This window comes from Carcharhinus amblyrhynchos, chromosome 1, assembly GCF_965287045.1.
Source record: "Carcharhinus amblyrhynchos chromosome 1, sCarAmb.v2.hapA, whole genome shotgun sequence".
In the NCBI taxonomy this organism is placed as follows: domain Eukaryota; kingdom Metazoa; phylum Chordata; class Chondrichthyes; order Carcharhiniformes; family Carcharhinidae; genus Carcharhinus; species Carcharhinus amblyrhynchos.
This window is the reverse complement of record NC_137324.1, coordinates 29,725,428-29,741,094: the sequence shown is the minus strand read 5'-3', so window position 1 is coordinate 29,741,094 and position 15,667 is coordinate 29,725,428. Positions and strand designations below refer to the sequence as shown.

The 15,667-nt window shown below is 42.3% G+C and overlaps 1 protein-coding gene across 5 annotated transcripts in view; it reads left to right on the top strand.

Annotated features, from left to right (window-relative positions):
• Positions 1 to 15,667, top strand: part of st8sia5 (ST8 alpha-N-acetyl-neuraminide alpha-2,8-sialyltransferase 5) — a 51,025-nt gene that overhangs the window by 1,979 nt on the left and 33,379 nt on the right. For 3 of the 5 annotated variants that reach the window (XM_080204537.1, XM_080204625.1, XM_080204466.1), the window contains one exon: positions 11,865 to 11,972. The exons of the other annotated variants lie outside the window; for them this stretch is intronic. In XM_080204537.1, the coding sequence (XP_080060663.1) occupies positions 11,865 to 11,972 (108 nt within the window). The remainder of the gene's footprint in view (positions 1 to 11,864; positions 11,973 to 15,667) is intronic. 5 annotated transcript variants of the gene reach the window in all.

Sequence of the window (15,667 nt, the reverse complement as noted above, 5' to 3'; positions counted from 1 at the left end):
GAAGGCACCTCGAATAGTGCAGCAGTCCTTCCATACTGCACTGGAGTATCAGTGCATATGTACTCAAATTTTTGGGGTGGGACTTGAGCCACTTCTGTCTCAAAGGTCAAGGTGCTACCACTGAGTTATGGCTGGCAATGTCTAAGCAATTCTGGCAAGCTGTTGCCATGCATCTGGTAATTTTTACACACTGCAGCCACAATATAATGGGATCAAGGGAGCTATTTTATCCAAGATGTTATTGAACTTCTTGAGGGTTGTTGGGGCTGCACCTATCTGGGCAAATTAAGTATTGTATAATAGCTTTCACTGCAATTGTATGCTGCATCTTAGTGAGGCTACACCTGGAGTATTGCATGCAGTTTTGGTCTCCTTACCAAAGGGAGGATATACTGGCCGTAGAGGGAGTGCAATGCAGATTCACTAGACTAATCCTTTGGATGGTTGAATTGTTGTGTTAGGAGAGATTGTGGAGATTGGCCTGTACTCTGCAAAGTTTAGAAGACTGAGAGGTGGTCTCATTGAAGTGTACAAAGTTCTTACAGGGCTTGACATGGTTGATGCAGGAAGGATGTTTCCCCTGACTGGAGGGCTCTAGAACTAGGAGACAGTCTTAGAATAAGAGGTAGGCCATTTAGGACTGAGACATGAGGAATTTCTTCAATGAGAGGGTGGATAATCTTTGGAATTCTCTATTCCAGAGGCTTTGGAGAGGTTCAGTTTTTGAGTATGTTCAAATCAGAGGGTCAATAGGTTTTGAGAACATTAGAGATGTTAGAACATCAAGGGATATGGGGATAGTGTAGGAGGATGGCGTTGAGGTGGAAGATCAGCCACAATCTGGTTAAATGATGGAACAGGCTTGAGGAGCCAAATGGCCTACTTCTCCAACTATGTTTCCAAGTACATTAAATCATATTCTCATGTTTAGCCTTGTAGATGGGCAATTAGGCTTTCAGCAGTTGAGTGCTTAGCCAATCCCAGCCTTTGTCCTCCTTTAACATCCACAGTACTAATAGGTTTGCCCAGCAGAATGTCTGGTCAGTTATGTCCCAAGATGATGATGGTGGAAGACTTGACAATGGTGGTGCTATTGAAGGTCAATATGAGAGAGCTAATCTTTTTGTCTTGTTTGGAATAGTCATTATCTGAAACTTAAGTGGTGTGCATGTAATTTTGCTTTAAGTTGAATAGTTTCTCTAATCTAATAGACTGAAAAATTGAGGCTCAGATCTTTGAATTTCTATGGCTTATGCATGTGTAAAGATTAAAGGATAGCTATTTTCATTCAATTAGGTTTGGATAATCCAATTTTCTGATTAAGGGCTGCAGCCAAAATGTTAAACTATGTTTCCCTTTCTGATGCTGACTGTCCTGGTATACATTTCTGACACTTTCCCTTGAAATTCCCCAGGGAGTTGTGGAGACAGCAGAGTAAAGCGTTAATATCATGATACTGATGTAATTATAATTTAATGACTCATGATTAAGTAACAGAGCTCTGGAAGAAGGAGAAGTCCAACCTTGTGCAAAGTTCTTAAGATGCACATAGAGCTGTAACTAAATAATAATGGTTTTAACAAAATAAAGTATTGAATGGCTTACTTCAGGAAAGGAGATAAATCCCAAAGAACCCCGCTTAGACTCCGAACGGATGATGAAACATACAGATGCACCATAGAAAGTATCCTTTCTGGATGTATCACAGCTTGGTGTCGCTCCTGTTCCGAACAAGACCGTAGGGAATTACAAACATTTGTGAACAAAGCCCAGTCCATCACGCAAACCAGCCTCCCATCCATTGATTCCGTCTACACTTCCTGTTGTTTGGGAAAGCAGTCAGCACCATCAAGGACCCCACAGACCCTGGACATACTCCCTTCAACCTGCTTCCGTTGGGAAAAAGATACAGAAGTCTGAGATCTTGTACCAACCGACTCAAGAACAGCTTCTTCTCTGCTGCCATCAGACTTTTGAATGAACCTACCTCATATTAAGTTGACCTTCCTCTACACCCTAGTGTAGTGACAGTAACACTACATTCTGCACCTCTCCTTTCCTTCTCCCCTATGTACTCTATGAACGGTATGTTTTGTCTGTATAGTGCATAAGAAACAATACTTGTCACTGTATCCCAATACATGTGACATACAAAATAATACCCAAATCAAATCAGTGAGTAAAAGACCCAGAAAAACACTAAGAGAAGATTAAAGAGATGACAAGCTTACAGACCCTTGAAAGGGGGATCAAAGGAATGGATTGAAGATTCTTCAAAAAAATCAAAGCATCCTGATTGTAGCAGCTGCATGCTTGGGTACAGACCAGGAATCTGGACAGCAGTGAGCCCAGAACAGAACCCACAGGCCACAAGTCCAGAACTTAGTCACTCCCAGAACCTTTCAAGGCGCTGGGACAACTGGAGAAAGAGGTTTTCCAAATTTAGAACTGGTTTGCACCAAAAGGAACAACAGGATTTGGTCAGTATTTTACTCTATGCAGTTAGAGCAATTGATGACAGCATCATAGTGAGACAGGGGCCAGAATTTTCCCATCCTGCCTGCCGCATGGGCGGGCCACGGACTGTGCATAGGTCCGTTGACCTTGGGCAGGATTTTCTGGCTTTGGGGCGAGTGTGGTTGGAAAATCCCACCCAGGATGTGATGAAACTTCAAGCTTTTATGGTGGTCCCCAAGTAGTGTTCACTAAAATAGAACGAGTAAAATTTAACAAGTGGAAACAAAGACCAGGCGAGAGCATGGATTCTTTTATCCATCATCTATACAGGCGGGCAGAAAATTGTGTCTGCTGAATACTAGAGGATAGTTGATTCATGATTACATAATAGTTGGGATCGGAGATGAAGTTCATCAGCTCTCTTGCAAACTTGAAAACATCTAACTTTAATTAAGGCAGTACAAATTGTGAGAGAAACTGGGCTCAGAAAAAGGGATGGCATGGTGTCACAGGGGTGACACAATGACACAGTGGTTCGCACTGCTGCCTCACAGCACCAGGGATCTGGGTTCTATTCCCAGCTTGGGTCACTGTCTGTATGGAGTTTGCACATTCTCCCTGTGTCTACATGTGTTTCCTCTGCGTGCTCCAGTTTCCTTCCACAGTCCAAAGATGTACGGATTAGGTGGATTGGCCATGCTAAATTGCCTCTTAGTGTCATGGGGACTCGCTAGGGTAAATGCATGGGGTTATGGAGATAAGGTCTGGGTGGGTTGTGGTCAGTGCAGACTCAATTGGCCACATGGCCTCCTTCTGTACTGTAAGATTCTATGATTCTATAAAACAAAATAGAGTATTTTCAAGGAAGGAGAGATACCTTGAAAATGAGGCCATGCACTATGTTGGCCAGAAGAGGGAAAGTACACCAAAGCAAAAACCCTCAAAAATAGGGGAAAGTGCGCCGACTACCGTCTTGAAATGCTTTGGGTGAGGTGGGAAATACTGCCCAAGGGAGAAGAATGCCCAGCAGTGGGAGCAGGATGCCAAGACTGTGGGAAGTTGGGACATTTAAAAATAGTCTTCTGATCTAAAACACAGCCTATAAAAAGAAAGGAATGAGCAAACCACACACAAGTAGTCGAAGAATCACAGGAAAAGGAAATAATTTTCTGAGAAGTACAGAAATCAGAAAACAAACACTGGAGCATTAAACCTGAAGCAGATGGATAACCTCACAGACTTTAAAAATTAGACACAGCGGGAGGAGGATCACAAAATGTGAGGTCAGGAGTGGCTCCTTTTTTGCAAGCTACTCATCTTTTAATGTGTTTTTTTAATCCTGATGTACAAGTCGTAATTATTTGAACAGGAAAAGCTGGAAAATCTCAGCAGGTCTGACAGCATCTATGGAGAGAGAACAGAGCTAATGTTTCAAGTCTGGATTGACTCTTTGTCAAGAGGCTCATCCAGGCTCAAAACGTTGGAAACGTTGTCTCTATTCTCTTTCCACTGATGTGACCAGACCTGCTGAGATTTTCCAGCATTTTCTGTTGTTTTCCCAGATTCCAGCATTGGAATAATTTGCTTTTGACAAAATTATTTGATGCTGATGTGTATAATCTGTGCTGTATTCCTGGAAGATCCTGGCTAAACTTTGGTGACAGGAAACCGAGTTAAGTCAAGAAAATCCTTGTTTGATTGAGACGGTTGGACATGGCCAGGGTGTGACCCAGTTTGTAGTGGTTGTTTCATTGGTGAGTGGGCCTTTGCTGTGACAATGCCATTGGTACTGAGATGATGGCTGGCTTTGTGGGTGAAGTTGTGGATGACTTTCTCGGCCCCCCAGCACAGATTATTGGGGATCACATTGATGAACGGCGAGATACCCTAAAAAGAATGGATGAAGCAGAGAAGAGAATCCTGATAGTTGAGTGGGCAACTTCCTCAGTGGGGGAGGGGGCGCTCACCTTCCATCCTTGGAAATTCTGCTGCATGGTATATCGAACATCCTGAGTGATCCAGGGAGATGTGTTTGAAGAAGGAGTGCGACCAGTTCCCCGAGGGGAACTAAGGATGAATTCTCGGCTGAATTTGAGAATTGACTGCCATACTTCCACAATCCTGATTGGAAGGCAAGGTGGTTTGAATTCGATGGAGTGCATTGTATCCAGTCTTCGACGCCTGGGATCAGTCAAAGATTCTGACCACAGGTCTTCTGTTTTCTTGTCCTCAGTGTTAATCAGAGATTTTATAACCACAGAACAACTGAAATACAAAAAATAGCCCATAAGATAAAGACTGGAGGCAGCCAGACGCAATAGGTCTTCACCATCCGCCAGGGCCTCGGTTTCTCTTTATCAGGACTTGGGGACGATGACATGGCAGAGGTGCAAAGCAACTCTGGGTGCATCCTGGATGTTGCTTAACGATCCTGTCATGGCTTTGGCCTTTTCAAGCTCCATGGTTGGTTATGTTATTCTACAGTTTGTCATTAATTCTGAACTTTGTTCTCTTGTGATTGTACTCCTATACCCTGACAAGGGTGTATGACATATGAGCACTGAGGCGTTTGTTGCCAGTTATCCTGTTACACTGCAAAAGTCAGGATTTTTTCACCCTGGACTGTACCACCTGTAATTAGACCCTTGTGTTAATCCTGCATTGTATCATTTTTTCATATTGATGGGATCAATCCTGTAACTGGGCTCTAAGATGATTGCCAATTATCTTGTATAGAGTCATAGAGGTTTACAGCATGGAAACAGGCCCTTTGGCCCAACTTGTCCATGCCGCCCTTTTTCTTACCCCTAAGCCAATCCCAATTGCCCACATTTGGCCCATATCCTTCTACACCCATTTTACCCATGTAACTGTCTAAACACTTTTTAAAAGACAAAATTGTACCTGCATCTACCACTACCTCTGGCAGCTTGTTCCAGACACTCACCATCCTCTGTGTGAGAAAATTGCCCCTCTGGACACCTCTATATCTCTTCACTTTCATCTTAAACCTCTAGTTTTAGACTCCCCTACCTTTGGGAAAAGATATTGACTATCTAGCTGATCTATGTCCCTCATTATTTTATAGACCTCTATAAGATCACCCCTCAGTCTTCTACACTCCAGAGAAAAACATCTCAGACTTTCCAGCCTCCGTATAACTCAAACCATCAAGCTCCGGTAGCACCCTAGTAAACCTTTTCTGCACTCTTTCTAGTTTAATAATATCCTATCTATAATAGGGTGACCAGAATAATCATATTCTGCAGTTCTTCATTCATCCTTGTTAGTCTTTGAATGTATCCTGTGTAATTCCATCTTTTAATTGATCTTGCTATATGACACATCACATTGAACTGTGCAACTTTTATCTGTTTTCTTATTTTATATTCCTGGCATATATAGTGTGGACTTTTTCACCTTTCTTACTGGCATGGTTAAAATGAGTAGCGCCATTGCAGGGAGGTGGATAAGCAGTTTAATCAGTGAGTAGGACCTTTGAGCCCTCAGAGCAGTTAAGGAAACCTCCTCTCCCCCACCCTTGAATGTATGGACACATTTTGGTTTTGTATTCCAGTTGTTTTGCGGTTATAGAATCTCTGATTAGCTCCTGTCCATTACACAAATCAGTCTCCCATCCTTGACATTGTCTATACATCCTGCTACTTCAGAAAAGCAGCCAGCATAATCAAGGACCTCACACACCCTGGACATACTCTCTTCCACCTTCTACCATCGGGAAAAAGATACAACAGTCTGAGGTTATGTACCAACTGACTCAAGAACAGTTTCTTCTCTGCTGCTGTCAGAATTTTGAATGGATATACTTCATATTAAGTTGATCTTTCTCTACACCTAGCTAAGACTGTAACACTATATTCTGCACTCTCTCCTTTCCCTTCTTATGTACTGTATGCTTTGACCATTTAGCGTGTAAGAAACAATACTTTTCACTCTTATTGTATGTACTTTTTTGAAAATGATCTTGATATATATGTAACAATAATAAATCAAATCAAATCAAAAAAGACAGACTTTATGTATCTTGGCAAAAGATGTTGGATTGTATTGTTACCAGCTCTAAGATGACAGGGGATGGGGGAAGCATCCTTTGGTGCACACCCAAGTGTGGCACTGAAAATCTTGGCAGTTTAACCACCATTTTACCTGGGTAATATCCTCTATTTTTTATGTTTGAATAAACAATGGCAGTAACTAATTTAAAGATTTATTTTCTGCCATTTGTGTAGCTATGTCGCAGTTGCCCTGCTCTGCTGAACAAATTGTGGCTGCATTCTGTTATCCTGATGTCATGATACCTCCCCCAACCTTCAATATGTCCTCTCATTATTTGTATGATGGGAGATGCTGGATACAATGAATAGTCTGAACCAACTGTGTTAGTATTTTTTTCTGTCTCTTATTGTATGTACTTGTTTAAAAATGATCTTGATGTACTGTAACAATTTTTGAGAGTTTGTTGCATTATTTGTTAAAAAAATCTTCAATAAAAATATATTGTTTTAAAACACTAGACGCAGGGGCAGATGTTTCATTGTTTCTGACAAAATAGAGTGGCTTAAGCAGATTACAGTACAGCTATCTTACATCCAGTTACAAGGTCAAGGTGTGACCACACTGAAAGTCAAACAACAACACCTGGCAAAATTAAGGTGCAAAGTTAGAGAAATAATTAGACCTCTGTATGTATGAATCATCGTTATTAAGCAGAAAGGCATGTTTACGATTGGTCCATTAAGTTGATGAAGTTGTGACGAGCTGATCAGGAATAAAAGCTGATGACACCAAGCTTGGGGGAAAGGCAAATTGTGCGGAGGGTGTGGAGAGTCTGCAGAAGGATCTAGATAGGCTGGGTGAATGGGCCAGGAAATGGCAAATGGAATTTAATGTTGGCAAGTGTGAGGTGGTCCACTTTGGTAGGAAGAATGGTAGGAAGGACTATTACTTACGTGGCGAAAAACTGCAGCAGGCGACGGTGCAGAGGGACCTCGGGGTCCTTGTGCATGAGTCGCAAAAACCCAGCCTGCAGGTGCAGCAGGTGGTCAGGAAGGCGAATGGGATGCTGGCCTTCATAGCGAGGGGGATTGAATATAAAAGTAGGGAGTCTTGCTGCAGCTGTATAGGGCATTGGTGAGGCCGCAGCTGGAGTACTGTGTGCAGTTTTGGGCGCCGCACCTGCGCAAGGATATTTTGGCCTTGGAGGGAGTGCAGAGGAGGTTTACTAGGCTGATACCGGAGTTGAGGGGGTTGAGCTATGAGGAGAGGCTGAATAAACTAGGCTTGTACTCGTTAGAGTTTAGAAGAATGAGGGGAGATCTCATTGAGACGTATAAGATGATGAATGGGATGGATAGGATAGAGGTGGAAAGACTCTTCCCGCTCAAAAAAGACAGTAGGACTAGGGGGCACAGCCTCAAGATAAAGGGGGGGCAGTTCAGAACGGAGTTGAGGAGGAACTTCTTCACTCAAAGGGTGGTGAATCTCTGGAATTCTCTGCCCGTTGAAGTGGTGGAGGCTGCCTCGCTAAATATTTTTAAGAAGCGGGTTGATGGGTTTTTGATAAGAGAGGGGATTAAGGGTTATGGGGAGAGGGCGGGAAAGTGGAACTGAGCCACGACAGATCAGCCATGATCTTATTGAATGGCGGGGCAGGCTCGAAGGGCCAGATGGCCTACTCCTGCTCCTATTTCTTATGTTCTTATGTTCTTATGTTCTTAAATGTCCAAGATTATTTAGAGACTTGATAAAACTGAAAACCGAATACCATGTTACCCTGAAAGCTGATGCTAAACCAATTTGCCTCTTCCAACCAAGGAAGGACCCTCATCCACTCTTGGACAAAGCCAAGGGTGAGATTGAGCACATGCTATACTGACAAGGTGATGTTCTAAAGTGTTTATGGTCCCTCAATGCCAAATGGCTCAACGAAAATCTCCATGTACTTGACTCAATGCAACAAAGTGGATTGTGAGATCCACTTGATGGCCTCAGTGGATTAGAGTCTTGCCAAACTAATTAAAAGTACCCTATTCACCGAATTAGATACAAATGGCTGATTTTGGCACTTGCCTGTGGACAAGGAAACCAGACCACTTTTATAATACCAATCAGTCATTATTGCGATTGACAAGTGCCAGTACATTGTGACAGTTGACTGATACTGCTCTTACACCTCAAACTGTCATCAATAGCCACCTTGGTGTTGAGCGAGTAAAGGCCCCTGCTTATGATGAAAGGCAATCTCATTGAAACCAGCAAGATTCTGAAGGCCCTTTGTACTGAGATGGTAGTGTAGTGATGGACTAGTAGTCCAGAGACCCAGATTAATGCTCTGGGGACCAGGGTTCAAATCCCACTACATATTCATGGAATCGTACCTATTTAAAATAAACTATTACCAGTCCTGGGTATCTCATCACCGAGGCAGTGGCACAATGGCACACAGCTGGAAGGGAGTTACCTCGACATCGAGCCCAGACCCTCTGAAGTCTCAAGGCACCAGGTCAAACATGGGCCCAGCTGATTATCACATACTCTGCCAATCCCCCTCCTCAGCTCTTGAATCAATACTTCTCCATATTGAACACTGTGGAGGAAACATGGACTCCCAAGTATTCTGCATGGCATCTTTAATGTCCATCAGCAAGCGTGGCTCAATAACACTACCACATATCATTTTCCCTGTCCCAAAATCACCAAACGTGAGGAACTCCACTCTGACATAGACATCCAATCTATGAATCAGAGGGAGGTTTGTGGGGACGGATGCTGGGGTGGTATGCTGGCTTGCTGTATCATAATAAGTGCCCTTACTGACCTTCACAGCCCGTGTTTTCTGCTCACTCCCCATAACTTTTAACATCCACCCAGTCTAATCCCTTCCTCCCCTTGCCATTTAATACTCAATGCAGTCTTATCCCACTTTCCCCTTCACTGCTCTCATCTCTCCTTGTCCCATCTGACCATCTGGTATACTGCTAACATATTTGGTGGGCTGTTGCTATGTGTGATTTCTGTTGACAATCTGATCACCCCCTGTGCATCACTGGCACATTTGGATTGTGCCGATCAGACAATCAAGCTGTTAACTACTGGGGCAGGAGTGAATCTTCCAAAAAGGTCCTAGGGTATTTTCTGACATACGAATGCTTGCTTCCTGTGAACTGCAAGATGCATTGCTAAATATAAGTTTTGTCTTTCTCTCATTACATTTACATGCAAAAGGTACAGTGACCACAGCAATGGTGTGGAGACCCAATACTGAGCCTCTAAGGAAAATTAATCACAGAGCAATCAACTGATGCTGGAAAAATAGCTAAAGAGAATATGCTACAATTCAATTCTGTAGCTAATCTGACCATCCCATTCTGATTTCTCTGGCACCAATTCACCATTATACAATTATATCCACAGGTTCATGTGACATTGCTTTACATTTGGACTACATAAATGTACAAATATTTTTAAATGCCAGTTGTTTTTTGAAGTTTGAGAGAAATAGATAAATTAAATGGAAAAATGTTTTTAATAAATAAGGAACTCTAAAAGCAAAACAGAATTGTGATGGCAAAATCCTGAAAGAGATCATTTCTCCAAGTATTTAGGTCATAAGTTTGGGTATTTACAAAGACTCTTTATGCTGTTTTGCTGGGCTTTCAATTTTTTTGCCAAATTTACAATGGAAGATTGGGAATCCTCACCTCTAGGGAAATTTTCATCCTGCAGTGTGATCACCTTCTGCTAGATATTAAACAGGATGGTGCAAGGCAGGTAAACCAAGGATGGAGTAAAATGTCATCATAGTCTGTTAGGCTGCTGTCCCTTATGAGAGCTGATTGGTGATGATTTAACCTGAGGATCGCCACACCTCAGTGAAGGGGCAGAGGTGAGAAGGCAGGGCCTTTATTAATAACCTCAGCCAGTACAAGAATTGAACCCACACTGTTGGCGTCATTTCACATTGTGAACCAGTTGTCCAGCCAACTGAGTTAACCGATGGAGTAGAAGTTTGTAAAACCTTTCTTTAAGAAATTTCTTGTTGACAAATAGGGGTTTTATGCCTAGACAACACAAGAGTACTAAATTGGGCAATAGTGAATCAACAGCCTGTTTTACATCTCAACCAGTTTTTAGCTCCTTATGTTTATTTGGGTGAGGCCAAGATGCTGAAACCATTAACACAGCATGTCTTCAGAATTGTGTCTACTTTAGCTAATAATGAACATTTAAACTGCTACTTACATGCTGGTTCAAATTCTAAAGCGAATTTTGAGAAGTGTACAGTAGTTAGTTTTATGCTACTAAATCTTAAAAGTGACCTCCCACCCTCAGTCGTCCTTCAACCCACCCCAGCCTCCCTCATCAATTCCCCCACTCCCTTCTAACTTTATGCCCATCCACATGCAACCTACCACAATCCCCCAACCTCGCACAGCACCCTCACCGATCTCCTCCAACCACTCAACCCACTCCAACTTCCAATCTTTTCCCATCCCACCCATTCTACCCCACCAACTTCCCCCCAATTCACATTCAACCTCCTTAGCCCTCCAACATCCCCTAATCTCCCATCCCCCTCCAATATTTCCCAAACCTTTCCAACCTCCCCTACCTCCTCCAAATTCAAGCCCACCCATCCAACTTCCTATCCACTCCCCTAACCCTTATCCTCATCCAATCTCCCCACATTCTCTCCAAGCTTCCTCACCCCCTCCTATCTTCCCCACCTCCATGACCCCCCATCCCCAGCTTCCTCCCCAGCCCCCAAAATCCCCCCACCCTCATCCATCCCCCCTCACTGCTCCAACCCCCCCAATCACTTCCAACCCCCCTCTAACCTTCCCCTGCCCCACATACATATACACACACATGCACACACACACACATATACACTCATGCACACATACACAGCGTACAATTATTTCTAAAATTGTGGGCATTTCACTTACATGTTTGAACGGAGCACGTTTCCTTGACAGTTGCTGTGCTGCTACTGTGGAGTTTTCTTTTGGTAGAGGTTTTCAAAAAGATCAGAATCACAAAGCCGCCCAAAGTCTGTCTGGTTAACATCCAGAATGTACGGACTTGGCCGTTTTTTTGGTTTGGGAATTTGCTGGTGAAGTGTTTTGCGTTCCAGATGTTTGCTGAACAGATGTTGGCTCTTTCACAGTGGGAAGCAGATTAAACCGGATTTTGTTCTTTCTCCCTAGGAGTTCCATGCTACAACAAAGATTTACATTATATACTTCAGCGAAAGTATAAATGATCATGTGGAAAAATACTCAGGATAAATTGGCTGAAAACTATACAAAATATGACTTCACAATTTTAATAAAATTAGTTCTGTAGACTCTAAATGTAAATCTACCAAATGATTTTCTTGTTAGTGGACTGCATTATAAAAAGCAGAGTACGGAAGATTTGGATAATGTGACAGGGGCCTTTAATTTCATGGATGATGGAGGACAGAAGACTGACAGTGATTTGGACAGCAGGTACTTTCTAAAACAGATTAATGTGAATTCTTTGAAGTGTTATTTCTGAAACCATTAACGATGACAAGTAGAACTCACTTTGGATTATATCCAAGTTAAAAGTTACATGCAGTCTCACAAAAGGCAGTGAGTTGAATTTAAAGTTGAGCAGCTTGTTGGTACTCGATTGCTTTGGTGACATGGAGCGGGAAGGTACTGTGCTTGCATCTTTTCATTCGCCACATGCCAGTTTCATTTCACCAGGTTAGCAATGTTTTTGGGCACTCTCACTACACATTTGAGAATGTCTCAACTTAGATCATATTTTAGCAGGCAGCTGGCGTGGGAAGTCTCCAACAGAAAGGAAAAATGAAACAATAGAAGCTTAAAAGATTAAAGTGGCTTGGCACATATAGTCTTTTAACTTGGAGTCTCAATCCAGATCTATTTAACAGTGGTCGAAAGTTTCCTCTGACTGCATTTGCCTCAAGGATTGTCTCAACCCTTTACTGTTTTTAGACTGATATTGCAGGGACAATATAAGAAATGTAAAAGCTACGGACTGATTGGTGTGAACATAAGAATGCCAGCAAAAGGTGCTTAGGTTGAGGCTCAGGAACATGGTTGAGGCAGAATAGAGGCAAGTTTGCTTTGCTTTTGAATATTCTGCGATTGGTCTAGGAACCCAGGTTGTCACACTGCACGTTTCAAATGTCTAAACTATTCTTTCATTTATCAAACCTCCAACGTTTGTCAAACATTTGCATGATCTGGCATTACTTTGTCTGTCTTTTCTTCTTTCTTTGCTCCAGCACCCAGATGACATTTTCAAATAGCAGGGGTAACCAGCACCTCAGCACCATTGGTGGAGATCTGAATGGAATAGTGTCTGACCTACTCATAGTTAGGCAGGGAAGCCAGGAAGGGGTGAGATGATAATATCTGACTCATACACGGCACAACATTACTGAATTATTTGACCCATGGTTTTAAATTTCATTCAGTCCCTGAAGTTGATCAGAGGCAGGGAGGGAACCAAAGCTTAAAATATGAACAAAAAGTGTTGGAAACACGCAGCAGGCTAGACAGCATATGTAGAGTGAGAAACAGTTAACAATTTAGATTGATGACCTTTGATGACCAGTGGCTTATTCTAATGCATTTTAGCCATTGAGCACTGAGGAAATGGGGAAAAGAATACCCTTCAAATATCTGTCCAATTACTCTACTGAAAGTTATTACTGAATCTGGGTCTACCATGCTTTCAGGCAGCACATTTCAGATCATGACAAATCCGTGTATTTCTTTCCCCCTGTGTTGTCGCCAACAGTACTTTTAGTAATTAGCTTAAACCTCAATTCTTTGATTACTAACAAGCCAGCCATTGGAAATAGTTTCTCCCTATTTAGTCTATCATGATCCTTCATGTTTTTGAACACTGCTATCAAATCTTCACTCAACCATCTCTGCTTTAAGGAGGACAATTTCGGTTTCTCCAGTTTCTCTGCAAATTTGAAGTTGTTTATCTCCAGTACTATTCCAATAAATCTTCTATGAACCTTTCCTAATGCCGTTACATCTTTCCAAAATGTAATGTCCAGAATTGACTACAGTATGCCAATTGGACACCAACAATGTCTTATAAAGAGTCACAGAGCAATACAGCACAGAAACAGGCCCTTCGACCCAACCGACCCAAGCCAATCGTGGCGTCCTCTCAGCTCGTCCCAATTGCCCGCATTTGGCACATATCTCTCTAATCTTTTCCCATCCATGTACTTATCCAAATGCTTTTTAAATGTTACTATTGAACCTGCCTCAACCACTTTCTCTGGCAGCTCATTCCATATACACACCACCCTCTGCAGCACAGCGGGCAAATCGACCCCCCAGTAGTTCTAGCACTGACCCCTGGGGGCTCCACTGCACATTTCCTCCAGTCAGAAAAACACCTGTTCACCACCACGGTCTGCTTTTTAGCCATTCTGTATCCATGCAACCACCTTTTAATTCCATAGGCTTCAATTTTGCAAACAAGCCTACTATGTCATCAAATGCCTGTTGAAAGTCAAATACAACAGCCCTCATCGGTCCTCTTCATTACTTCATCAAAGATCTTGATCAGGTTAGTCAAACATACTTTGCTTTTAATAAATTTTGCTGGCTTTCCTTTATTAATCTATATTTTTCAGGGTACCAATTCATTTTGCCTCTAAAGAGTTTCCCTATCACAGATGTTAGGTTCACTGCCTGTACATGCTGGGTTTATCCTCTTCGTTTTTTCAATAGAGGTGTAAGATTTGCAATGCCCCATCCTCTGGCATGACCATACCGAATCTATGGAAGATTGGACAATTTCCAGCCCTGTTTTTCTCAGTAACTAGGGTTATAGCCTATCTGAACTGGAAGGCTTTTCTACTTTGAACAGTGCCAGTATTTTAAATACCTCTTTATTCATTTTATCCTATTCAATTTCTTTATCATCATTTTTGCTGTATCATTGATAGCATCCTTTTTAACAAAGGACAAACAAAAGTAGAGCACAGGAACAGGCCCTTCGGCCCTCCAAATCTGTGCCAATTATGATGCCCTAACTAAACTAAAAAAACCTTCTGCCCTTACTCAGTTAGTATCCTTCTATTCCCTTCCTATTCATGCACCCATCAAGATGCTGCTTAAATGTTGCTAATGCTTCTACCATTGCATTTGGGAAACCACCACTCTGCGTGAAAAACTTCTCCCACACATCTCCTTTAAACTTTCCCCCTCTCAACTTGAACCTGTGCCCCCTTGTAATTGACAATTCCATCCTGGGAAAAAGCTTCTGACTACCCATGCTATTTATTCCTCTCATATTTTGTGGATCTCTATCAGGTCCCCCCTCAACCTCTGTCTTTCCAGTGAAATCAATCCTAGTTTATTCAATTTCTCCTCACAGCCAATGCCCTCGAGACCAGGCAACATCTTGGTGAATCTTCTTTGCACTCCCTCCACAGCTTCAACATCCTTCTGATAGTGTAGTGACCAGAACTGCACACAATACTCCAATTGTGCCGTAACCAAGGTTTTAAATAGCTTCAACATGATTTCCCAACTCTTGTACTCAATGCCCCAGCCAATGAAGGCAAGCATGCCATTTGCCTTCATAATCACCTTGGCCATCTGTGTTGCCACTTTTAGGGAACTGTGGACCTACATGCCCAGATCCCTCTTTAGTGAAGATAGATGCAACCCACACAGTGGGATAGATGCAATTATGTCTATATATCTTTTGTTTATTATGCCAGCTGTGCCCTCTAACACGACAAGATCTCTTCTTTTGTCTCCAATTGGTCATACCTTGCCTCTTGCCTTTGACTATCCTTTTATCAAGCAAATTAATGAAAATATGGAATAAATAAATGAAAAGGTCTATTATGTGATCAGATACCTTTCATCTGTGTATTAACCCAGTGAGACAGCCAAGCCAGGACACTGACTATAAATAAGAGCAGGTCTTGTTTACCTCACTGTCACATGCCAGCTGTTCCAGTGCTATCTGTGTAGCATTTGCTGCTGTACTGCAAGCAGGGAAGTAGTGAGTGGAATAGAATTCACACAATGTTCTGAAGGACAAGTGTGTGATATTTATAGCCTCTGCTTTGTGACTATAATTGTCTTGATAAAAGTCAAACATCACTTTCTTTTTCAAAGCATGATTACCTCCAAGACAGGAA